At 49.5% G+C, this 17912-nt stretch overlaps 1 protein-coding gene across 1 annotated transcript; it reads right to left on the bottom strand.

Annotated features, from left to right (window-relative positions):
- Positions 1 to 717: 717 nt before the first annotated feature.
- Positions 718 to 17768, bottom strand: AARS2 (alanyl-tRNA synthetase 2, mitochondrial). Its single transcript, XM_066178416.1, has 22 exons — positions 17544 to 17768; positions 17011 to 17199; positions 16220 to 16365; positions 15291 to 15485; positions 14636 to 14780; positions 14046 to 14191; positions 13648 to 13756; positions 13285 to 13323; positions 12514 to 12625; positions 11867 to 11994; positions 10974 to 11124; positions 9019 to 9188; positions 7915 to 8028; positions 7386 to 7526; positions 6611 to 6748; positions 6109 to 6218; positions 4887 to 4995; positions 3241 to 3363; positions 2788 to 2898; positions 1843 to 1926; positions 1593 to 1703; positions 718 to 1232 (listed from the first exon to the last, which is right to left on the bottom strand). Exons 1-22 carry the CDS (start codon positions 17766 to 17768, stop codon positions 1068 to 1070), a joined length of 2961 nt encoding a protein of 986 aa, XP_066034513.1. The 3' UTR covers positions 718 to 1067.
- Positions 17769 to 17912: the final 144 nt, after the last annotated feature.

A 17912-nucleotide genomic window follows, 5' to 3' on the forward strand; every position in this document is an offset into this window, starting at 1 on the left:
AATTCATCTGTGCTGGGCTGCTCTTGCTGCTCACAGGGTGAAAACGTGCTTGTATCAGTATCCTGTTGCACTTTTGCCTCAGCTACCATTTCTGATCTCTATTTAGGTCAATGCTGTATCTAAAATAATGATGCTTTGGCCAGGAGCTCTCCACATCACTCTAACACTGAAATCTGAAATGTCTTTATGAATTGAATTTGCTAGGTCCTCCACTGCTTGTGAAATATAATCAGAATTTATGAGACTTACTCACCTCAAGACAAAGCAGGGTACAGTCCTGCTGCAAGGACTTCCATGTTGCAACACAGCTACAGTTTCCATTCTCACAACTCATTATATCATTTGGGTTTTGGGTACGAGCCCATAAGAAGACAGAAGGAAAGAATTGCAAGGGAGTGGCAGGAAGAAACAGAGATAAGAACATTCATCCAAAGCAAAGAGGTGGAGAGGGGGACAATTTTGTTTCCTCAGTGCTGAGGACTTGCTTCAGCACTACACATTGCATAGCCTAACAAGCCTGCACCCACAAACAAGGTGGGATTTCTCTAATTTCTAAATTAGAGTAGCATTTTAATCAGAGGAGTGTCCTGAGTTCTGCAGTAGGAAGGAACTGCTGAGACAAGTGTACATACTGACTTCTGGAGCTGCAGGGGCAAAACGAACCCCTCTGCCAGAGCAGGAGAAAAAAAAATGGTGCGGCTAACAAGAACCATCGGGTGATTGGATACTCTCTACCCTTTAATGGCTTTAAGGTAACAGTGCCAACTCCCCATGTTCTCACAAAATCTCTATGCTGGTCTTGTGGCAAGATTTGCATTGTTCCATGAGAAGCAGGATCTGCTGTTGCCACTGTTGCTTTCCAAGGCTCCATCCCCATACGCTCGTGCTGTGAACAGGCAGCATCATTCTGTCAGTGGGGTCTCTGCTGATCTTGGATGGTCACAAGTCAAGTGCTCCAAGGCAGTGGTTCCAGCAATGTTCAGCTGCTAATCCTTTCAGATGGGCAGAGTATATGCCTGGTATCAAGTGTCCAGCTGGGTGCCTACAGCTGTCCTGGCACTAAAGCATCACAGTTTGCTCTGAGCGAACTCCCGTGCAGTAGTCAGGGCTCCCTGCATGCCTTTGGCACTTCCACTGCCCTTGGCTACGATGGGAGAGCCTCCTGCCTTCCCTTCCATCTCTGTACAGACAGCCATGGCCCAGTCAGCAGCAGAGAACGAGGGCAGGCAGTTCTGGGGAAGAGACACAGGCAGGTTATTTGTACTGTGGGGCAGCCTGCAGTCTAAGAATAAAGAAAGGTAACAGCATCCTCTTCTCACCCAGCCTGAGGCAGTCATGCCTGTGAGGACCACAAAGGCTGAGCTTACATGTTAACACTGGGCAAACACAGCCTGGAGGATCCAGGGATACTGTGCCCAGCAGAGGCTGGAAGAACATCTGGTCCCAGTACAGTCATCTCAGGTCCTGCCCCTGTGTGATTAACCACCAACACTGGGCAAAACCCCAGGAAAAGCCTCAAGCAGGACCTGCTGAGCAGTAGGAGTCCCCCTTGGCAGGCAGATTCCCCTTGTCTCTGTCAGGGTTCTGCTTACCTTGGATACCTGACAGGCACAGAGCACCTCACCCGAAGCCTGAGGGCTGAGCAGCAAGACTGATGTGCCAGGAGACTTGTCACACAGCTGGTTCACTACTTTCATTAGGATCTAGGAGAGGCAGGGAGAAGAGAGGTCAAGCAAGAGCAAAGGAGACCAGCGTCCAGCAGAAAATATGCCCAGCCACTCCCTCTTGCTGTTTGCAGCACCTGAGGCACCCCTTGGCCAACAAAGAATGTGGATTACTCACGGAGAGGGAATCAGCTGGGACAGTATCAATGATGACAGGCTGGTTGCAGTATTTTGCTAGCAAGATTTGTGCTGCCTTCTCAGCCTGGAGGGAGAAAAACACAGCACTTTGAAGGGCTATTGGTGGCACAGGGTGGGCTGGATGGGGATATATCCATGTAATATTTACACAAAGGGAATGCAAGTGCTGCTCTGTGGGACAGATGGGAGATGTTTGATAGCAGAAGTCAAAGTAAGACTAGCAGACTGAAATCTCCATGTGGAGACCTGAACAGCCATCCTTCCCCTCCTTCCCTAAATGCAAGCAGAGATGAACCCCTGTGAGAAGGGGAATAGAGAGTGATTCATTCAGTCCCCAGCCTCTCTCCTGGACCTATACAGTCTCAGGAAGGCTTCTGTGGCAAGGTCCTCCTACTTTAAAAAAGGGATAGTTCTTCCTGAGATCTCCAAGTTACCAGTAAGTATTTCTAATCTGCTTTTAATGCAAATTGGCAGAACATAAACACATGTGGGAAGCATAGCAATATCCATGTAGCAGGAAGAAAGAATCTGTCCTAACATTGTCTGACTGTTTTGTTAAGCCCACTGTGAGGACCATCTCATCTCCTCCATGAATAAACAAGGAGGCGATGCCCAATGCCTACTGGTGTTGGCCAAAAGTGCTAGTATGGGACTCTCTGTTCTCACAGGCAGGGACACATGGAAATTCTGCAGGTCCTGGAAGTCCAGCCAGTCATTCTCTGCATTTTAAACAATGGCCCCATAAACACTGGCCGGTGAAATCAACCCAACACAGGGCTTGTGTTGCACTGCACATCACTGTACAAGCTTTCTTCTGCCTTCTGAGACCGTAGTGACTGAGTGGCTGTGAAGTGTGACAGAGACACCAGGTCCACTGGTGTGTGCTATCAGCTGGCTGCAAGTCAGTGTGCTCCTGCATCAATACCTGCTGCAGCTCCAGTTTCTTGATAGCTGTGTTGGCTGTTCTCTGTAGTGCCTTCAGGATGGTCTGTAGTTCTTTTCTTTGCCACTGGGGCATTGCAGTGCTGGACACCACCTGCAAGACAATCTGCTCTGTAAGAACATTAAACTGTACCCCTAGACATAAAGTGTTAGTTCCCTGGGAGGTCAGGCTGGAGCATGGCCTCTTCCCAGACCGTGCTTTAACCCATGTGATCAGGGCAGCCAGTCACTGTGCTGTGCAGCTTTCTCTTTTCAGCTGGCCATCTGCAACACAGCCACCTGGACACTGGCAAAAATCCTTACGAACAAAGAGACAACAGCAGGTAGCAACTTGCCCTTGCTGTTGACCATGGTAAGATGTGAACCTGACAGGGAAAAAGTCATGTGTCTCATGTGCCCATGCTGGGCTCTTTCTGTACAGAAGTGTAATCCTTACTTTGGTCAACTGGCCCACTTCTTTGGAGAGGTTCTGCATCTCAGGAATAGAGGTGATCCTCTGCTTCATTCGTAGGGACACAGAGTCCACTTCCATAGCCAAGCACTGGCCTACTTCCCGGGCCTGCAGAGATGGAAGGAATGCATGCTTCAAATGCAGCAACAGAAACAGCCCAGGGATGGAAAAAGCAGGGAGACAGCAGGGTCATGAACACGAAATGGTGCTCAGAATCCTGTAAGAAGACACCTACAGATGGTTTAGGAATGACTGTTCCTGCAAAACTCTGAAACACAACATTCCTCTCTAGACTTGCAACCAACACTAGATGGTCACACTCAGGCAGACCAAGCTGTTGAGCTTCATGTGGTATTTATGGTGAAAATTCATGTTTCCTCAAAAATTTGCACCAAAATCATCAGGATTGCATTGAGGAAAAACTGGGGAGCACTGTGGAGCATCTTAGATATCTTTTTCCATTAGCAAATGCAATCTTGAAACTGCTGACTGAAGAAACAAGAGAAACACACTAAAAGAAACCTCATCAACTGTTCAAGAATATTTCCTGAGTTACCTATCCTGATATATTTCTTATTGTTTTCACCAACAATGCTACTATTAATAATTTTTTTAAAAAGCTATTAAAAGCTTTTTTTAACCTGTGCCAGTCCTTATGGTTTGGAGTATTTTCTTCCTGCCAGATCTCTGTGCCCAGCATGGTCCTGCAAGACTTTAGCCCATGACAACAGAGGACTGCTCTGCCTAGCTAGGATACACAACCCTTGTTTCAAGTAATTTTCTCATGCCTTCAGCCTCCCTTGTCTCATTAACACTTGCACAGAGCTCCTCTCGGGGGCTCTCCAGGTCAGCACTTCCAGCAAAGCATGCAGATGTGCCCTGCAGCTTTTTGTTCTTCTGCATGAAGAAAAGCCTCTTTGGGACACAGATGCACAGGGGATGGCCAGCCAAAAAGGAACAGATTTGCAGGGGTGGGCTTTGCCTTTAGTCTTTACAATTCCAGTGACTATGAGTCACTCTCCTCTGACAGCAGCCTTAAAGGAAGAGGGAAGGCATATGGGGCACCTGACACTTCCAAATACTCAAAGGACAGAGTGATCTCACGAACACAATAGTAGGTTGCTTAGTTTTTATACAGAACCAGCCAGACCAGAATCATGGTTTAGCAGAAAAAAGACTAAAGAAAGGAAGCAAAAGGGCTCTAAGACTGAGCCCAAAACCCTGTAATCACGAAGTGCAAATCCAGCTGTGATAGGCAGGAGGCGAAATCAATGCACAAAGAATTACACCTTAAAATACTTACTAGGGGATCGAAATTTATAGACCAGAGGCTTCCTGATATTTTGTGCAAGTCTTTATCTTGGAAAAGGGGGTCTGAAGGGAGAAATGAAGGTCAAGAGACAGGGAACCAGGATGGGAGGGAAAGGAAGTGAATAGTGAGATACAGTAGCAGAGCTGAGTCCAAGGCTGAAGCAGGAAGCCAGATGAGGCACAGCAGGGAGCCAGATGAGGCACAGCAGGGAGGCTCCAACCAAAGCAGTGGGGAGCGAATTGTCTATGAGGAACCTACTAAGTTTGGTCCTTCTGGCACTGCCTTGACATGGCAGAAATCTCAGTTTCCTCTTTCTTACCTCTTTGGCTCGTCCCCTTGTCACTGCAATGACTCGGCTAATCCCTCTGACAAGCTGACGCTCGCTGATGATGGCCAGATCTTCCACAGATCCTGTTTGGAGAAGATGCCTAAAATGTCAGCAGAGAACAGGAAAGAAAGCAGGTTGCTCTTTGTGAAGAGAAGTCAGGAATCCTGCTTTCTTTTTCAAAAATTCTGAAGTACAGCAGCCCTTTCCTTATCCTAATCCCAGTACCTTCAATCCTTTCCTATCCCTAAAATCCTGATGGTACCCTGGCAGGCAAGAGACAGCAGAGTTGAGGCTACTTCAGAGGAACCTCTGTGCTACCTGCCCAGCAGGCTCCAGTCAAATGGTGTAGCCAAGTTCTGTCCTCCTTTGCTCTCTTTCAGCAGAGATGAATTGGCATTTTTCTCTTCTACTCAGCTGCTACTCCACCACTCTCTTGTTAGGCCAGGTCACTGCCTGGCCAGTAGACTCCAGACAAAGGATAGTTGTGCAGTCTCAGTACACTGACAACCTCCCTTTTCCTTCTTGTTTATTCAACGCTGGATATGAAAACTACGGTGTCTCGGGTTCTGTTACCACAAGTAATCATTCCAGACATCTTCATAAGAACTGATCATCTCTTCTCCCATGCATTTTCTTGTCCCTCTACTCCCACAGGATGATCTCATGGCTACAAAATTGTTCATTTTCAGCTCTATCTGCTCTAAGGCCAGTTTGTTCCTTTTTTTTTTTTTTTTTTTTTGTGTGTCAGGACTGTCCTAAGATCAATTAACTTTTCTTCTACTCTCATTATTGCTAGAAGCAGAAGAGGATGAAGATAATTAATTAAAATAATCAGAGCAGTCTCAAGTTCTCACAGCTGAATTGGAGTCTCCAGCAGGGTCCTCAGCCCTTCTGCAACCCCAAAGGCAAAGCACCACAACCCTACAACCCTGGTGTGGCAGGTCACACACACCTTTCCCATACTCTGCTGCAGCTCTCTGGCTTCCAGGTTGGTTTCAGACTATGAAGTAGTTGAAATGCTGTGCATTTCATTAAAGTTTCCTCACCCTGGAACTTCCAAAGCTTTGTAACTAGCCCATACTGTCCTCACAATATTTTTCCAGTGAGGAAACTTAGTTTCACAGGGACAGGGAGGTGAGCTTGTAGTGATGTTTCTACCTCAGCCACCAGTGCCCACAAACATGCCCTCTGGCTGCAAGTAAAAGTCACTTACGTCCCACAGCAGAGCTCCACAGAGGTCTGCATTGCAGCCTCAGAGTCACAGGTCAGCACATTCTCCACAGGGACCCCCAGGGACACTATCCTCACCGGATCTGGATACCCCTGACAGAGGAGACAGGGATCAGCAGCTAACAACATGGTTGTTCAGGGGCACTTTCAGACTAACTATATGGCTTCAGGAGTCCGCCTCATTTTTCCCCTATTCTAGAGCAGCCCCTGAGTCAGAGTGGCACTACTGCCCCACAATCAGCCACCAATGGGGAGAAACAACTGGTGACACGACAGGCTTTTGGTCCACAGGCTTAAACAAAGCCTGTGCATCACCAGTCTCCATGTTTTACAACAGTGTCCTGAGATCTCATCTCTGTCCTATTTTCCCTTCTGAGTTTTGGGAGACAATTCCCTTGCAGAAACATGTTGTGTCAACATCTCGTGTCCCAGATGATTCCTGCAGGAGAAGGCTCATGAAGATGTGTGCTGCCATCATGTCATACCTCATCCACTGCACGGAGTCCTTGAACTCTTCTTGCCAGTGTGAGGGGGACTTCAGCCATATGCACCTCCTCGTTTTTTTGGATCAGATCCTGGACCACTTGCTCCACTTGCTGCAGCTGCTCCACAGTCACATGGCCCTGAGGAAGCAAATCAGCCACATTTAGGAGAAGCCTCTTGAGAGACACAGAATGAAGGAGGGAGAACTGGGGCACAGCCACCAGATGACTCAGCTTGGGCACACCACTCTTCCCCTGCATATCATCTTCTCTGCTTGTAAAAGGGAACTGTGAACATCATGGCCCTCCCACCTTCTCCTCCCATGAGAGAGAAGGATTTTTGATGCAAGAGCATCAGCTAGTCTTCAAAACAGATACTGGAATGAGTGACAGGTTACCAGGGCCAGCACTCAGCCTGACCCAAAGCTTCACAAATACCCTCACCTGAATGTCCAGTTCAGACATGAGATATGTGCCACAGCCAAGCACCATTTCTCAAAGACTCCTTTACACTATTTTGTGTCAGTCCCATGACCACTGGCCTTGCTAAGTCCTTTCCCTTCTGACCCCCATTCATCCCCTCAGCAAGCCTTGCTCAGGGTGAGGCCAATGCAAAATGGACACAGTCACATCCAGAGGACCAAGCTTCATTATTCAGATAAAATGTGACTTGTCTCTAAAGGAGTGATTATGAGGAGAGGGGAAAAATCCCTGGAGAGAAGAGCCCTACTGGAATGTTGGTACTGCTGAGAGGTAGGAAACTGGATTTCAGGGTCACCTTGGTATCAAAGTCAAAGCGCAGCTGCTCTGCTGTCACATGGGAGCCCCGCTGTTCGGTGCTGTCACCCAGGACACGTCGGAGCGCGAAGTTCAGCAGGTGGGTGGCAGTGTGGTTTGTCATGCAGGCCAGGCGCTGTGCCTGAAAGCACACACCAGTTAGCAGGGAGTGCTGCTCCTCCACAGCTCAGGGGAGCAGGGGATGGCATGAAGAGATAAGGAAAAGGCTGCATGTGAGGCAACAGGAGAAGATGATAAACAATGGGTAGTACAGCTGTCTAATGAGTTATGTGACAGGGCAGATCTAACTCCTTTTTCCGTGGGATCATCTTTGTAAAACAGTAAAGAGTAGGCTGGATACTTTTGGACAGAATAATGGCTCACAAAGATTACAGAGTCAGTTTGTGGTATCTCCTTCCCACTGCACACTCTGATGAAGAACAGCCTCAAGAATACAAGGGACGAAGATCTGCTGTGCCCGGGTTACTCAGGACATCCCAAGGAAAAGGTTAAGAGGACTCAGTTATCACCTCATCCACAAAGAGCTGCACTCGGTCGCCAGCACGCAGGGTTTCCACAGCAGTGACCTCATGGACCACGTAGCCACCACAGAGGTGAACTGACTCTACAGGGAAGAGTACATCCTGAGCAAAGAGACAGAAAAATGAGTTAGGACACAGGGAAGATCCAAATACCTGTGCCATACACCTGCTTGACCTGACTGGGAAATTCCCACCAATCCCTAAAAGACAGGGATGGGGTGGGAAAAGCAGAGAGAAGGTTACTGCAAACATAGCCAAAGTGTCTCAGACCTTACCTGTACCCAGCCACTCACTACACAGTATGCTGAGGCTGCCAGCTTGCAGTGGAGGGGCAGTAACACCATCCATGCTGACAGATTTTCTTAACAAGTATGCTCATCCATGAGAAAACCAACAGCATCTCCCAAGGCACCTGTTTTGGCATCCAAGGTACCATTTCTGCCTCACTGGAATGGCAACAAAACTGGACCACCACTTTAGCTTGGGGAGAAGTGCTGAGCAAGGCACTGTAACATTCTGCAAGGCTAAAAAGGCCCACGGGTGATTATCAGGAGCTGGAAATGGGGAAAGGAGAAAAGGCCACACCCTGTGTAACTTCCCAGGACAGGGTCAAAGCTCTCCCTTTGGCAAGGCTGAAGGAACATGCTGCAGAAGTGGAGGTCCTCCCTGATGCTCTTGGGAGGAATAAGAGTTTTTGCATTGGGTCTCAGGTTGGGCAGCACCTGCAGCTGTCCAGGACTGACCAGAGAGAAGTTACTCAGTTCACAGACTCTCTGATCAATGATTGCCCTCTCTCCATTACAACCCCAGCTGGCAAGAACACAGCACATTGAAGGAAGACCTGAGAAGACTTTCATCTTCCTCAGCAAGATGAAATTGCAAAGGGCTGTGAGACACAACCAGAGCAGCAAGAATGCCCTTGTGAAGTTACTGCTGATTCTGCCTTACCCCACCAACTCTGATGATAAGCCAAGGGAACTGTCAAGAGTCAGCAGCTTGCAAATTAACACAGTAGAACAACCCATCACTTGGGGAATTCTGCCTGGCCTCAGAACCCATGGCAGCCTTGGGTTAGGCAGCAAAGGGCCTTACCTGCTGTCCTACACGTATCATGTAGCCTTGGTCAGAGTCTTGCCCACCCTGCTCTGCATAGAAGTTAGTCCTGTCCAAGATGACACCACAGCGTTGCCCTGCCCCAACCTCCTTATGGAGAGACTGATCTCTGTACAGCATCAGGACAGTGGCCTGGCATGGACTGAACTCTGTCAGGGGGAAGAAGACAGCAGCAGTTAGTGCATACAGCCTGTCAGATTGCAACAGGAAAGGAGGAATCACTGCCCCGTGCCAGCCCTGCCAGCATCCGGGCTATACTGAAAGCTGGCACTTTGCCTTGGTAGAACAGCTACTGGCACAGGACAAAGGACTGGAACTAAGTCACCCCTCACTTACCTAATGACAGAACCGCTGAGCAGCAGCTAAGCAGGCAGGGACACCCAATCTGGCTCCACATGAGCCTGGTAGAAGAAAATGTGGCACAGACACATCTGCATCTTGCTACACTGCAAGCTTGGCAAACCTGACTGACTTTTCTGAAGACGTTGTGGATAGGGGACAGCAGAGATGTCACCTTCCTGGATGCAGCAAGCTTCTAATGTGCTCTCCAGTTGGCTCCTTGAACCCAAACTTGTGCACTATGGACAAGTGGACCATAAGGTGGGTGTGTAACGGGCTGGACAGAGTGCCCCACCAAGAATTGCTCAGTACCTCCATGTTCAACTGATATTCAGCTACCAGTAGAGCTACTTGGTGGCTGATATAAGGGACAACATCACTTAACATCTTCATTAATGACTATCCATGACAAAATGGGATGCACCCATATCCCACTTAATTGGCAGAGACTGGCTGATACAGTGAAGAACTGGACTGTTTTGAAGGCATCTGAGCAGTCTACAGAAATGAAGTGATGGAAATCTTAGGTTCTCGGGAGCAAGCTGAACACAAACCAGCAGGGTGTCCTTACAGCAAGAAAGGCTGCCTGCCCGCTGAGCTGTATGAACACAAACATAGCCAGCAGGTCAAAGAAATAGGTTATTCATCCCTATTTAGCATTTGGGAAACTACATCTAGAGTACAGGAAATTCTGGCTGTACGTAAAGAAAAGAACCTTTACACACTAAGAGTGATAAAGAGCAGGGAACAGACAGGCTGTGAGATTTTTGTCCCTGAAGGTACTGGAAACTTAAATGGACAAGGCTCTGAGCAATGTGATTCAACTGTGAAACTGATGTTACTTTTAACAAGAAACTGGACATGCAGAGATCCCCTTCAACTCAAATTATTTCATGCTTCAGAAGCTGAGAGGGTGGGACAGTTCTAGCTTAGAGATTTAAGCCAATGTCACTGCTAGGCTTTTTTCCTCTGTTGTGCTCTAGCTGAAGTGTATATAGCTTGAATTGCCACACTTTCTGCTTAGCGTGGGCTGCCATCAGCACACTGGGTAAAAGGGAGTTGGTTGTACACAGCCATCTCTAATTGTCTGTGACAGCCACATCACCTCTTGCTCCCTGTGGCTTATCTTCATGCCTTCCATAGAGCATCAGCAACCTCAGTTACCCTACATGACAAAAAGCCTGCGCTGGCACCTAGTGGTCTGCCACGAAACAGCAAGGGCACGGTTTCACACAATACCTAAAACCTCTGTGTAATTATCCTCCTTTCTCCCGAGCACACACACCCAGAAGCCTAATTGTTGGAGACAGACTTATCTCTAGAAGAGATCAACAGTCCCTGTTTCACCACTGCACCCCGTGGTGCCAACCCAGAGCTCAGCCTTGTTACCAGCCCAGAGCCTCTCTAGGGAGATAACAGCACTAAGAAAAGCACCCAGTTTGGGATGAGGTGCAGGGGTAGGGAAAAGATGTGGCAGCTAGCTGGACAGGTTTGGACCACGAAGTACACGTTGTGCATGCATGGGGTTAGGCAGCAAAAGCAGCCATGTGAGGGACTCCAGTAGGGCTTGCTTTGCAGGTGGGCCAGGCACTCACCGTACTGCCCGTGCTGCCCCAGTGCGTAGGAGTACTTCGGAGAGTCATCGGTAGCAGGCACGCTGCTGCTCTGCAGCCAAGCCAGAGAGTGCACATCCAGCTGGGTGTTTGTGCTCCCTGGCTGTCCTGCCTGTGGGCCACCAGCCTTCCGCTGCAGCGGAGCAAAGGCACAGTTAGAAGGGAGATCCCTGGGGAAAGCAAACAAGTAACTGGAGCTATAAGGCTAGGGATGACTTCTGCCACCTTCATGGAAAAGGCTTGTTCAGAGCCAGGCTGATGTAGGCTGCTGCTAACTAACCCCATCCCTTCAAACCTCACAAGTACTGAATAAACTGTGCTAGCCTTGAGCCAGGCCATACCAGTTGTTAACACATCCCTCCTGGCACAGCTTGCTGTGTAGCTGTGAAGCTTCCAGGCCATTAAAGCTCAGGAGAGCAAGGCCTCAAACTGCTCAAAATTACTGCTCTGCGGAGTGGTAGTGGGGCAGTGCAAGTATTTCAGCATTCTCAGATCAAGGAGAATTTTGTAAACTCTTGATAAATAATTTGCTGCTTGAGCTGTCTAAGCTGGTTATACTTTGTGTGAGAAATTAGACTACATAACTAACAGAGGACTGTCTAAACCTATATAAATATTTTATAACCTTCACTCCAGCAACAGTCAGCATCATAAAATACCCGAAGAAAAATCAGCAACCAATACTTCAGTTCCACATTCAGAAACAAGGGGATTGTGACAACACTGCTATTTCAGACTCACTCCCCCTTCTGGGAGAAGGCATGTCGTCCTGTGGTGCTCTGAAGAGCCTTGGCAGTGAAAGGGATCCTGCTTCCATCTTCACAGGAGACAGGAAAGGCTTTGAATTATTCCGACAAGGCAGGTCTCCCTCTTACCTTTGCATCTTCCAGAGCAAGTTCATTAAAAGCAGCTGAATCCAAACTGATTCCCTTCTCTTCAAGCATCAAATCAATCAGATCCAGAGGGAATCCCAAACTCCCATAGAGAGACCAGGCTACTTCAGCTGTAAGACAAAAAGGACAAGAACTCTGTGTGAACACAGAAAGCAAGGCATTTCAATATTTGTCTGCATGGGACCAATCTAGTGTGTGCTCTGGTAACTGGATCCATCTGTATTGTGTGCAACTGTAAAGTTAATGGGGAAGAGAAGCCATGGAGTTCTTCTTGCATGGGACTGAGTATTAATAATGCTCCACAGTCCCATCCCTACTAAAATTCAGTGCAGCACACCTAGACAGGCAGCTGCACTGGTTGGGTCCTGTGTTACTCCTCTCAGCTTGTTGATCAGTCAATAAAACAGCAAGGGAATGTTTCTAACTTGCCTGGTGCCTACTTTGTTGTGAGGATGAAGTACTAGAAAACAACTGCAATCTGGAGAAAGGAATATCTGCTCCTCTGTCTGGGGCTAGACAGTCACAGAAAAGGCAGGGAAGGCAAACATCCACCAGTTTTGACTGCAATGCTTGTGAGGACCTGGAGCAAACTGTCTCTAAGTGCAGCTTGTCAGAAGAAGGACACTTACCTGGGAAATTTGTGGAGGGCTCCATCTGCTGCACTGTCCGCTCGATGATGCGCCTCCCACGCTCCAGGGAGGACAGAAATGCGGCCTCATTCTCATTGATGATATCATTGATCTGCCCAAGGATCAGAAGAAGGATTAGTCACAACATTTCAGGGAGTTCCCCAGCTCAGCTCAGCCCTGCTCAGTCAGCTCAAAGCATATCAACCAGCCTTTTTGTTCTGCATATATCCATCACAACATGGCTCTGATGCATTATTGAACAGTGCCAGTCATTGTGCCTCCTGTCACCATTCCTCGCAAGGAAATATTGACCATCCACGTGGGGAAAGCTTTAGGCTGACAAATGTTCCCTATTGGGCATTCATATCTGTGACCCAATTACAACTGTATGTCTGGAACAGCCAAAGAAGTTGCTGTCAGGGGAAGCAAGTTGGGAGCTTGGCCTTAAATCATCATTCCACTTTGACAAAGGGTACCCGGGCGAGGACAGGCTGTACTTGCACTCAACCAAAAAAGCTACTGTAGCTTTTTTAGAGCAACAGCTGCCTTTACACAGGACATGCAGTCCCTGGTAAGGACCTAGTGGAGCTACCACATGGAAATCTGCCACAGATACTTCTTGTGCTCAGCACATCTCAGCCCACCCACGAGAACATGGTTACGGAGAGGCTACACGAACTCCTCCAGCTAAGTCCCAAGGGCAGGCTGATTTCTGGCCCTGAGAGCAGTGCCTCACGAGGATAATGAGACAGGGGATTCCAAATTGCTCACCTGGTTGGCATTCTTTGTCAGCTCTGGATAAGCATCTCCCTGTGGAAGTGAGCCTCGGTTAGTGAAAACATCCTCAGCATCTTCCTCAGGGGATCTTGCAGCGTGCCGCAAACATTATAGAGGTTACTGGCATACACTTACACATGCTTGTCCTGACTGTACCATTGATGACACTAAGCCCCCTCCGTCCCATCACAAGTCATATGGGGACAAGAGGTTTTAATGCTGGAATGCATAGCATCAGGTTTTCCTGGAGCTCCTTCACATCCAAGACTGACTTCTGACAATGTCCAGAAAAGGGACATAGGGCTAAATAGGACATGTGTGATGACCTTTCTACCCCAAGACAGCAGTTTTACTCACCAGCACTTCCACTACAGTAGGCACCAGGGAGGCCAGGAGCCCAGGTGGAGCCTGTAGAACTTCAGAGCAAAAGCGTACGGCCCTGCGCAGGATCCGACGCAGCACCAGTCTGAAAACAGGGCAGGATTTCTCAGGCAGCCTTGTGAGCATCCCTGCCCAGCTCCCACATCCAACATTCCCCAGCTCCTCTGGTCTGGTTCATCAACACAGGCCAGCTGCTCCCAGCATTCTACACCCATTCAAGGGGAAGTCTGCAGTTCCTGGCTCTCACCTTCCTGCCTCCCCAAAAGCTCATGCACTCCCTGTCTGGGGCCCACACCAGAACCTCTTCCCTGGCTGTTCATATTCCTTTGTAGACCTAACTTCCTCCACCCCATGGCATTTCCTTATGTCCTTACTCTGCTCCAGAGAAGCCTGGGTAGATGCCATCGCTGATGCAGATGCACAGGGTGCGCACGTGATCTGCCACCACGCGGTAGGCCATGTTCACACGCCCAACATCAGCATCCCCGACCAAACCTTGGTATCTCGGTGCCCTGCAGCCCTGAAAGAGAAAGTAGGGAGACAAATCAGCAGAAAGTAATGGCTGTAGAAGTTGTTTCTATGTAAGAGGCAGCCAGCCACGCCTGACATAATGTTTTTCTACTACCTCTGAACCTTGTGCACCTAAGATGTACCCATTAAGTACTTCCACAGCACTACAGACCAAGACTTCTGTACCTAACACAGCTCAGCCAATGCCTTGGCACTGAGAAATTTAAGACACTTTGAAGGAAAAATGCATCAGCAGTGCTGACATTCCAGCGGATTTCCAGCCTGGAATTCTCCCCTTTTTCTAGAACACTGCATTGGACCTGGCAGGACATAACCTCCTGTCTCAAGATACTGCTCAGGAACATTCAGAGAAGGCTGTACTATGCTACCCAGCAAGCAGTCTGTGTTCAAGGAGCTTTTGTTGAGCTGTGACCCTGAGCAGAAGCCCCATCACCTTGTGAATGGCATCCAAGATGGGAGTGAAGAGATCTGTGTCATAGTTGGACCGTTTGTTCTGCAGAACTGTCACCAGCCTTTCCAGACCCATTCCTGTATCCACATGATGCTGTGGTAAGGGAAGGAGATTCCCCTCCACCTCTCTGTCAGCCAGGCAGGAAAAATAAAAGGCAAAAGAGAAGCAAGGATCAGTTCATGGGCAAAAATAAGGAACAGGTGAATCAAAGAGAATGGGAAAGTGACAGGGGATGGAAACAGTTGGTGATCCAGCATAAGGAAACTCAGGGACAAGAGTGACAGCAGCCTGTCAGGCAGCCAGGATCTGACCATCACATAGTCAGGATAGGATGCAGTGTAAGGAAAAAGGCCTTCCCTAACAGGGCCAAAGGCCTTCTCCTCCTCCTCCAGGCTGCTGCAGACCTCAAGAGATCTCTGGAATTCAGCATTAAGGGGGACTAGGCAGTGAAGGTTCAAGAGGACAGGGAAATAAAGGAAAGAGAACCAAGAGCCATGCTGGACAAATCTCCATAGCTTCTCTCTTGCTCCTGGTATTGCCACCTTCTTGAACACAGTGATAATTCTGAGAATAGACACATGACTTTGGAATCAGGCTGGGGGGAAAGGCGCTGGAGTTTAGAAGAGATGCTTGGTACCTGCTGTACTGCATGAAGACCAAGTTCCAGATCTCCACTACGTCGGGGCTGCCCTGGTTCACCAGTGCTGCAGCATTTCTGCCACCACCCACGTGGTCATAGTGGATCTCTGTGCAGGGACCGCAGGGACCTGTGTCCCCCATCTCCCAGAAGTTATCCTTCAGTGGGAAAGGAAGCACGTGACTGGCAGGAACCCTGGAAAGGCAAACAACAGAGGTGGCAGTGCTGAGGCATACACACAAACTACACAATACCTCGATCACAGAGAAAGCTGGAAGAAAGGAATCCTTTCTTCCTACCACAGACTCAATAAGCAACCACACCAGAATTCCTCTGCTTCTGTTCACCCAGAATTACTCTCCTTAGCAAGATTAGGTGGGTCAAACCAGACAGGACCCTAGCCTCAGCCTATAATGACTGGCAAACACAGCCTGGCCAAGACAGGCTCCCTACTGGGTCAGTGGAGCACCTTGCTCTTTGGAGCAGAGGCAAACCTGAACACAGAGCTGGCTGCCTTGGGTTCAGAGCCTACATATAGCCTGGAACAAGCTCCCAAAGCACAGCAGTGCTCTCTGCACTGGCTGCACCCTCTCACTGAAACAGCTATTACTCCCTTTCAGAGGAGAATGTACTCTCATGATGGAGAGGAAGCAAAGGATTGGAGATCCTGTACACATTTCACCCAGGTCAGCCAGTTTTAGGCACATACCCACCCCCACGGATACTATCTGAGAATGAACCAAAAGTTCAAGAGACCCAGTGTGCTCAGAGCCCAGCTGACTTTCAACAGCCCAAAGAAACCAGAAACAAAATGGGTTTAAAACATAATCTCTGGCCCCTACAGCTCATCAACTAGAGAGCAAATGCAAAACTGTGGAAAGTGAAATGTCAGCACCTGCTGCTCAGAAGCTCTTCTCTAACACACTTACCCCAGGCGGAGCCACACATCCCTGCACTCCTCATCTGCGCTCAGCCCCAGCGAGGGGTCTCCACCAAAATAGGTGACGTAGAGACGATCTCTGGGGATCTGATAGACCTCTGTCAAGAGCTCCCAGGCCATGCCACATGCCTCCTCCTGAGCAGGTAGGGAACATAAATCAAGCACAGTAATTCAGGAAGGGTCTTTAGAATGGGAGTCAAACAACAAAGAAGTTAACTTCAGCTGTTCATCTCCCTTTCTAATTTTCAGGTGTATTGCAAAGAGCAGGATGAAGGTTAGGAGAGTGAGACAGCTCACTGCTGCCAGTGGAAAACTGACATTCCTAAAATGTTGTGAAAGCTTCAGCATGGTGTGCATCTATGTGCTTACTGGCAGAACTACATGGATTTTTTTTCTTTCCAAAGAAAAAAAATGTATTCACTACCTAAAAAACCTAGCATGCTTTATTCTTCTGTTTTCAAACTTTCTAGTAATATGCATCAAATAAACTGGTAACCTCTTTTCACCATATAAAGTGGTCAACACTGGTATTCTCAGAGAAAACTTTGATTTTTATGTGTTGGTCACAGCTTTGACAGGCTGAGTGCTTTGTGAGTCTGCAGGACACATTCAGAGACAGAGCCCATGAGCTGACCACCTCTGTTGCAGGCCACAAACCTCCCAGGAATGAATCTGGATCTTACCAAAACGCCTTCTGCACACAGTCCTATGGCACTCCAGCACAGCTCTGAAAGAAAAGCCATGTTTTCCCCTAAAAAGGGTTCACTCCTGTCACCTCACCTTAAAGTAATCCCCAAAGGACCAGTTCCCCAGCATCTCGAAGAACGTGTGATGGTAAGTATCTCGGCCCACATCCTCCAGATCGTTGTGCTTCCCTCCTGCACGCACACACTTCTGGCTGTTCACCACCCGCCGGTGCTGGGCCAGCTCGCTCCGGGGGTGCACCGTGCCCAGGAAAATGGGCTTGAACTGGAAATGAAAGACACCCGCTGTGGACAGATGCCACCCAGCGCAGGGAGCTGCGCCTCAGGCTCCTGAAACACAGAATGGGTCAGGCTGAAAGGGACCACAGTGGGTCATCTGGCCCAGCCTCCCCGCTTAAGCACGTTGGTGCTACAACACAAGGCACAGGATTGTGTTCAGACAGCGAGGGAGACTCCCACAACACTACGGCACTACGAGAGGCGCGGGCAGCCCAGAGCAACGCCGGAGATCTCCTTGACAGGGGACACCCCAAGCCGGGCCGCGCTCCTCTGGAGACGGGGAAGCGCCGGCGAGCCGGAGGAGGGGAGGTGCGGGAGCGGGGAGAGCACCTGGTTCATGCCCGCGTTGACGAAGAGGAGGCGCGGGTCGCCGCGGGGCCGTACGGGGGCCGAGGGCAGGCGGCGGTGGCCGTGGCGCTCCTCGAAGAAGCGCAGGAAGGCGCCGCGGATCTGCCCCGCCGACGGGCAGGCGGCACCGCCGCGGCGGGGGCTGCAGCGCCAGCGCCACGGCACCGCCAGCAGCAGCCGCGGCCGCAGCCGGCCGGCCGCAGCCATGGTGCCCCACGGCGGACGGCAGCGCCCGGAAGGGGCGGTGCGAGGGGGAGGCGGGACACGGAGGAGCGCGGCGGGACGGTGGGAGAGCGCAGCGCCATCGTCCCCGTGCGGCGCAGGCGCGGGCTCCGGGCACGGCCCGGGCAC

This window comes from Chamaea fasciata, unplaced genomic scaffold, assembly GCF_029207755.1.
Source record: "Chamaea fasciata isolate MVZ Bird 193981 ecotype frontalis unplaced genomic scaffold, bChaFas1.0.hap1 SCAF_3, whole genome shotgun sequence".
Classification (NCBI taxonomy): domain Eukaryota; kingdom Metazoa; phylum Chordata; class Aves; order Passeriformes; family Sylviidae; genus Chamaea; species Chamaea fasciata.

Coding starts and splice junctions, on each gene's coding strand:
- AARS2 (XM_066178416.1), bottom strand. CDS start 17,768: ATGGCTGCGGCCGGCCGGCTGCGGCCGCGGCTGCTGCTGGCGGTGCCG. Junction 13,324..13,647: donor CTACTGTAGTGGAAGTGCTG/GTGAGTAAAACT, acceptor TCACTTCCACAG/GGAGATGCTTATCCAGAGCT. Junction 8,029..9,018: donor TGATACGTGTAGGACAGCAG/GTAAGGCCCTTT, acceptor CTCTTTGCTCAG/GATGTACTCTTCCCTGTAGA.